Source organism: Ipomoea nil, unplaced genomic scaffold, assembly GCF_001879475.1.
Source record: "Ipomoea nil cultivar Tokyo-kokei standard unplaced genomic scaffold, Asagao_1.1 scaffold0642, whole genome shotgun sequence".
In the NCBI taxonomy this organism is placed as follows: Eukaryota; Viridiplantae; Streptophyta; class Magnoliopsida; order Solanales; family Convolvulaceae; genus Ipomoea; species Ipomoea nil.
In genome coordinates this window covers 5,750,275-5,758,322 of record NW_017617070.1, presented here as the reverse complement: position 1 = coordinate 5,758,322, position 8,048 = coordinate 5,750,275, and the positions used below count along the sequence as shown (strand labels likewise).

The 8,048-nt window shown below is 33.5% G+C and overlaps 1 protein-coding gene across 1 annotated transcript; it reads left to right on the top strand.

Moving 5' to 3' along the window:
• The first annotated feature begins 247 nt into the window (after positions 1 to 247).
• On the top strand, positions 248 to 4,371 carry LOC109174616 (heterogeneous nuclear ribonucleoprotein 1-like). Its single transcript, XM_019323858.1, has 4 exons — positions 248 to 572; positions 1,080 to 1,301; positions 2,176 to 3,379; positions 3,761 to 4,371. The coding sequence occupies exons 2-3, from the start codon at positions 1,080 to 1,082 to the stop codon at positions 3,355 to 3,357; spliced, it is 1,404 nt and encodes a 467-aa protein (XP_019179403.1). The 5' UTR covers positions 248 to 572; the 3' UTR covers positions 3,358 to 3,379; positions 3,761 to 4,371.
• Positions 4,372 to 8,048: the final 3,677 nt, after the last annotated feature.

Here is an 8,048-nt window from a genome sequence, read left to right as displayed (position 1 = left end):
TTATTTCTCATACGTTTTCTTTCCCTTTCGTTGTGACATTATCTGATTGGTTTGATTATTAATTAAATTTCTATTTTTAATTAATGATCGTATCAGTCAATTCATGAAATTCAATAAGTGTAAACTATGTCATGATGAGAATTATAAGAGGAAAAATTCGGAGTAAGAATATTTTTCAATGAAGTACTTTTACCCCAAATTCAAAAATGTCAAAAAAAAACAAACTTGGAAATGGTAAGTCACCACCTTCCATCGTCTCGGCTTCTACATTTCTCACACGAGAGGATAGCCAAAAGCTCTCCCTCATTTCTGATGTGTAAATAAATCTCCCCACACACCACACTTTCTCCTTCTCTTACCATCTCTCTTCATTCTCTCTCTTTCTCTCTCTCTCTCCCCCTCTCTATATATAAATATATATACTTGGGTAGTTCAGCCAAAGGGTGAATTTTGAAGAAAAAGCAAAGAAAGAGAGAGCAATAGAGAGGGCCTTTCCAGCCCTCTGCTCGTTATATATGCCTCTCTTCAGATCTTGAATTCTATCCATTTCTCATCTGGGCCTTCACCTTTTGGTAATTCCAACTACTTTGCTTCCTTGTATTGATCCGTTTTTGTTTGCTTGTTGTCAAAGGTTGTGACTTTCTTTGCTTCTTTTGGATTCTGGATTGTGGATCGATCAGTTTTGGATCTTTCGAAGATCAGATGCTTTTTTTTTTTTTTTTTTCCTCTTGATATTCATAGATTGCGTATTTGTTTTGTCTCGGCTGCTCGGAGATTTAGACTTTTTGGTCGTTTAGATGTTCTAGTCTTGTTCTAGTTGCTTAATCTGCATTTCGATATGTTCTGTTGGATTGGTCTGTTTGATGAAGCGGAAGCTTCTTCGTTGATATGGTAATATGAAAAGTTTTGGTTCAATTGCATACTTGCTGGTTTACTAAACTTTATGCTACTTTGTAGATCCTACTTGTTATGATCTGTGTAGTTAATGATTTTAATTGTGTATACTAGTGGTTCTCGATCTGTTGAGAACTTTTATTGTGTTTTTGTCTGATGGGATGATTGGAATTATTATGTGAAAGATGGAAATGGAGCCTGGAAAATTGTTTGTTGGTGGGATTTCCTGGGACACCACTGAAGAGCGTCTCAGAGCTTATTTCCAAACATTTGGTGAAGTAGTTGAGGCAGTGATCATGAAAGATCGGACCACAGGACGTGCCCGCGGTTTTGGTTTTGTTGTTTTTGCTGATCCTTCTGTTGCTGAAAGAGTTGTTAAGGAAAAGCACATGATCGATGGTCGAACTGTGAGTTCCATATTCTAATATTTTTACTACTAGATTATTCTGCAATAGATTCTTTGGCAATTGTATGCCATGTGAGCTATTTACTGGACTGGAAAACTGTGATTTTATTACTATTAAAATTATTGTTATGATTTGTAATTTCTTAACAATTGTATTGTCTTAACACCGGGATGCACTTAAGGAAGACATAGAGTTCAATTCGAAACATCTGGAAATTCATGTGTACGAGTAGTTGTGGATATCATCTTAGTGCTAACAATGTAAATAATATGATGGATGTACTTGACCATTTAAGGCAATGAAACTGCATAGGTGGATATGGTATTCCTATGGTCGTTAGGTAAATGAAATGAAGCTCGGGAAGTAGTTTAGAATGCTAGAAGTCCAATGATTTACTCCTTAGCAGACTGTTGATATTTTGAAAATTGAAATAGCCAAGATTGATGAGATAACGGAGCTGGCTTAGTGTAGAAGAGAATTGCCTTGCTTTTGCTTAGACCTGTTTTTTTCTTTTGGTATTCACAATGCATGTTTGTTCCGGATCTCTGTTTATGTTTCCTGATTAAAAATCAAATAGGCATATGTAATGAGATCAGAAGTCTTTAAATGTGGAACATGTTCCTTTGTTTAAGTTTTTGGCTTATCATTCATACTTCCATTTATATTATCCGTCTTAGTTGGGAAGAAGCAATTGGCACTAAACTGCATTTTATTCTCTGGATTCCTCATCATTATCATTAATTACATGTGCAGACTTTTATTTTAATATTGAATCAAGCAAGTATAAGTGGTTTAATTCATTTTCTTCTTATTTTGATCCTCAGAATGTGAAGTTCAGCTAATTTGTTTCTAACCGTTTGCTTTTCTTGTGTAGGTAGAGGCAAAAAAGGCTGTGCCTAGGGAAGATCAACACACCCCGAATAGGAACAACGGAATTATACAGTCTCCACAAAGTTCCATACGCACAAAAAAGATTTTTGTAGGTGGTTTGGCATCCTCAGTGACTGAGAGCGACTTCAAGAGTTATTTTGATCAATTTGGAACAATCACCGATGTTGTGGTGATGTATGATCACAACACACAGCGGCCTAGAGGTTTTGGATTCATCACTTATGACTCGGAGGAAGCTGTAGATAAAGTTCTGCACAAAACCTTTCATGAACTTAACGGCAAAATGGTTGAAGTCAAGCGTGCTGTTCCAAAGGAGTTATCTCCCGGGCCAACGAGAAGTCCATTAGCTGGATATAACTATGGTTTGAACAGAGTAAGCAATTTTCTCAATGCGTACTCTCAAGGTTACAATCTGGGTTCAATAGGAAGTTATGGAGTAAGGATGGATAGATTTAGTCCAACTGCTCTTGGACGTACTGGATATTCTTCACTTAATGCATCCAACTATAATATTGGACCAACTCTAGACCCGGCACTGAGTTCAAACTATGGCGGAAGTGGGAGTTTTGGTTCTAATGTTGGTTTTGGACATGATTTAAATTCCTTCTACGGTGGGAACTCAAATAGGTATATTGGTCCAATGGGATATGCTTTGGGGGGGCGGGTTGGAAGTGGCTCTATGCTGACTTCAACTGGTCGGTCCATGTTGGACAACGATAGTGCTCATTTTAGTACAAACACTACGAATGTTAGTGAATTTGTTGGCTCAGTAGGCGGGAATACTGGATTGAGCGCTGCCCTTGGAGGTCTTGGAACGATATGGGGTTCCTCTCCTATCTCGGGTCAAGGTGGAAGGAACGGTTCCTCAGCAAGTGGCAACATCAATTACAACAATGGAGCCAGCAGCTTTGCCGGTGTTGGAGGTTATGGACAAAATAGTGTTAACGGTCCTGCTGCAACATCCTTATTTCCTGCTAGGAAAGATGTTCATACCGGAGATTTTGGAAACTTGTATGGGACTGGGAGCAGTTCGTTGTATGAGGACCCAACATGGCGTTCACTTTCTCCCGAGCTTGATCATTCTACATCTTTCAGCTATGGGCTTGGAAGTATGCCTTCAGATGTTATACCTAACAACTCGCTTGGTTATGTTGGCTCGTTATAGTGTTACAATAGATCAAATAGAGGTGAGTACTTCTTTTCTTCTTGTTATTCTATTTTAGGAGTTTGTCGCTTTCTCTGAATAATTTAAATACTGGGGAATATTTTAACTTGCTTATTTATTGGTTGGTGATTTAAACCCGTAACTTTGATGTTCTATGAACTTCTTGATGGCATCTATCATTTCTTTAGATGCTTACTTGCCTTGAAAGTTACTCCTTTGGTTATTGTTACATTTACAGCCACTTCTTATCTAAGCTAAGGCAGAAAAAGTAGGATCTTTTTTTTTTTCCCTTTTCATGTGTGTATTAGGGGTGAAGAAAACTTCCCAATGGGAACATTCTTTCTACTTTTGGCAATCCCGCAATCCCCCAATGAGGATCACAGTGTTGTTTATTATGTCACAGGAATTGCTGTGTAGGAAGATACCTGTATGGAAGTATGGAGATATGAAATGTTATTATAGGTGGAAAGTACAGTCTGAATCAAAACGAAGGCTCGTGAAAGTAATGCTAGAGGTACATTTTCTTTAGAGCTAATTCAAGCGCCTTCTATAGAACTCGCTCAATGAACATTTACATGGGATTCTGTGAGGTTTGAACTTAGATTTTTGTTTTACTCTTTGATGTAGGCTTTTTTTTTTTCTTTCTGTTTTTCGTTTTCCCCTTCTCATATGGTTGAGATGTAAAATTGGATAGCGGGATATACTTAAGTTATTATACCCCCCATGCATATCTGGTGACCGCCATGAGACAAAAATGCAGGATAATTCTTTCCTCCGATAGATTCTTTTCTTCTTTTCCCCGTTAGCTGTAATCACCAGCGGTTTGGTGGTGGATGTTGTCAAGTCTTGCTGTCTTATTCTTAATCCCGATACCGATTGTGGGCGTCATCACTTCAGTTTGCATATTGTATGACATGTTTTCTTATCGACGATGAAACACTGTTCAGAATGCTCGGTCCCAAACGAAACGATTAAATATTAAATAGCAGATCTTGTTGCTGTTTTTCTCCATTAGAAGTAGCAGCTAAGGTTTGATGACACTGTTTATGATGATTTTTCGACATTTTTATAACCTGCATATTTTTTTTCTGGCTTTGTAGAATTCTTGCACAATTTGGTGTTGTATCATTGATTATCTGGAAATTATGTTAGATGGTTCAAAATCTCTACCTCTAATGCCCTTCCTATTCATTCTAATTTATCTTTATATTCATTTCATTGTGAATAGATTTGGAATAAAATGATAACCAAGTTCTTTATAAATTATAATTACTCTACTCTTATGTATCAAGAAAAATATTGCTTTATTACTCTGGTTGATCGGTGAAACAAGTCAAATTCTTCATAAGTATTATATTTTTTTTATCATAAATAATTGACAAATTATATCATGGACATCTTGCATAGTGGACCTTGATTCAAAGTGGTATTTTATTTTAGTGCATCATATTTAATAACATCATTCTGTACCATGTTTGTAATATTTGTTCTATATATTTATAAATTTAAATTTTAATATCCATAAACACTAAATTTTTTTTTTTGAAAATCCATAAACACTAAATTAAATATACATTATATGCATTTTCATTAAGTGTGTAATAGGTTCATAATGTTCATTTTATATGTTCATAGAAATAAAGTATAATGTACATAAGCATTATATTACAATCACATCATGTTTATTAACTTTTTTCATGTGCTACGTTCATAATATTTGTTCTAAATGTTCATAAACTTAAATCTTATGTCTATAAGCACTAAATGTAATGTATATCATATGTATTTCCATTCAATTTATATTAGGTTCATGATATGTGTTCCTTTTATATGTTCATAAAAACAAATTTAATGTACATAAATGTTATATTGCAAACATATCATGTTTACTATTCATCATGTACTATATTCATAATATTTGTTCTATATGTTTGTAAACCTAAACTATAAATGTTAATAAACACTAAATTAAATGTACGTTAAATGTATTTTCTTTCAGTTTATAGTAGATTCATAATGTTTCTTCTATATGTTCATAAAAATAAGTGTGGTAAGATTTCAATTAGTTTTTTAATAAAATATTTTTTTATACATTAATTTTATTTCTACAAAAAAAATATATAAAATTAAATTTAAGCTGAAAAAATATGAATGTGTTTGGGTGCATGTAGCAACATGCAACTGTCCACAATATAACTATTATAAATAACTCTTCAACCCTTAAATATTATATTCTAATTTAAAAATATTGAATTTTCATTCATAAGTATTATACTTTTCTTATGAGTAACAATTAAATTATCAATGATTAGTCTTATACTTTTCGTCATAAGTATTAAGTTTTCAATAATAATAATAATAATAATAATTAATTAGTTAATTAATTAATTAATTATATCTAATTAAGTATTATAATTTTTTCATAATTACCTTTTTAACCTTTAAATATACATTTTGATTTAAAAAGATTATTACATTTTTATTAAAAAGTATCACATTTTTTTTTATAAATATTACATTTTTCCTCATAAGTAATAATCATTTTACTCTTAATTAGTATTATATTTTCTTTTAGACTTTACTCATCTAATAAAAAAATTCAACATTCGTGAGACGGTCTCACAAGAAAATTACTCTTTAAAAAATAATCTTTATATTTATTGATAAATTGATTGATTCAGTCATAATAATTTGAGATAAAAAGATTATTCCAGGTCGTTAGTTGGGTCAGACAAAAAAAAAAAAAAAAAAAAAAAAAGACCAACTAATTAAACACAAATAGTTCGAAATTAATTTTTTGGATAGCAGTAGTAAGAGAAAACATAGACTACGGATAAGGTAAAAGGACCCACTTATGATGCGGGCCATTTCTCAATCACCAAATGGGCAAATGGAGAGATTTGAACAGATTGGCGTGGTCCCACCACTTATTAACAATACTGAGAGTAGAATCTCTTAACAACTAGTTTACAGCGTAATCGCCACAAGTTTTTAAATTCAAATCCCTTTTCAATAATTTTAAGAAGAGTAAATTTCAATTTTGGTCCTGTGACTATAGGCGTCCTGTTAATTGCAGTCTACGACTTTCAAAAGTTTTAATTTAATAACTTGACTATGCAATTTTTATCAATTTTGGTCACTCCTGCCAAATTTCCGGTCAAATTTTGCCGGAAAAACATAATTCATCAATTAGTGTTTAATCTGAGGGGCAAATTCGTCTTTTGAACTGTGGTCCGAATTAAGCAAAGGCAGTTTTTAACCCGGTTTTTCCGTCAAAATTTGGCCAAAATGATCAAAATTGATAAAAATTGCATAGTCAAGGTACTAAATTAACACTTTTGAAAGTCATGGACTGCAATTAACATGACCCCTATAGTCACATGACCAAAATTGAAATTTACTCTTTTAAGAAAGTTATAGCATGTATATTATTAGTTTTTATTATTGCAGGCGTTATATTTAGCGGAAAAAAAAAAACAAATTAGATTTAAATCCAAGTATCAAACTATCACCAAGATTAAGGTTATATTTAAATCTCGATTTGTAAGATAAAAAATCTCTTTCTATTTGGTTGGCTGTTATAAATAGTTTATAGTTGTAGTGAACTTATTCTTTACTTGTATAACTAGTCATCACACACGCATTCTGCGAATAATTCAATGCCCAATGTATATTTTTAAATTAGTTTTTCGGAATTTATAAAAGTACCATTCAGTATCCTGACGTATATCAATGCAAGATATCAAATTTGTCATAAATGTAAATATTTCAAAAATGTATAATTATGACATGTGACAGAAATGTTGGATTAACTGGTGCAATAAAAATTTTAGATGGAGACACTTTCACTAGATAGTACCCTAAACATAGTTTTTGCAACACAAAACTCTATTAATTGGCGTGACCATGCTTCATCTTGTTGTCATTTCCGTCAAAATGAATTCTTGACTTGATTTGGTCACTTTGTGTGCTTCACTGCTATTTTAGTGCCTTGGCATAGTGCACTAAAATATATAGGCATAGTTTTTCATCTGCGTTGACGGTGGAATATATATTGTAAATTAGGTGTACCGTTTCATCAATGTACAATGTGTGATTCTAATTAATTGACTGATGGGGAAAATACCCCGGACTCAGGCTCCCCGTACGCTCCATGCTCCTGTTTGGGTCGGGGTTAAACGGTTCGGGTCTCGGTCCACGGGTCAAAGTCAAACCCGCCCACACTTGGGCCTATAAAAGGGGCCTTGGCGATCCATTTTAGGGGTTCCTTCCCTTCACTTCCACCATGCCCTCTCTCTCTAGCTAATGCTCTCCCTTCTCTCTAAACATACAAGAATTATCAATGAATAAAAGAGTCTTTGAGCTTACATACATTGTTCATACATACAATATACATCCTACGTACAGGGAATTACCCTTATCATTTTGTCGTCGTCTGTGGGGATCGTGACGAAGAGTTACATTCCTACCATCAAAGAAAAGCTATAGGAAAAGTTATGGAGTTCTAGAAGTGGGCAAAATATCAGTTAACTGTTTGATAACCGAATCGACTGGAAAAGTCAGTTTTCAATTATTAATGATAAAATATTTTGGGTATTTCAATTATTTTACTACGGCATCCACAATGGTTATTCCATTTTCTCTCCATTTTTTACTCCAAACTCATCCACATATTCTTATAATATCTTCTC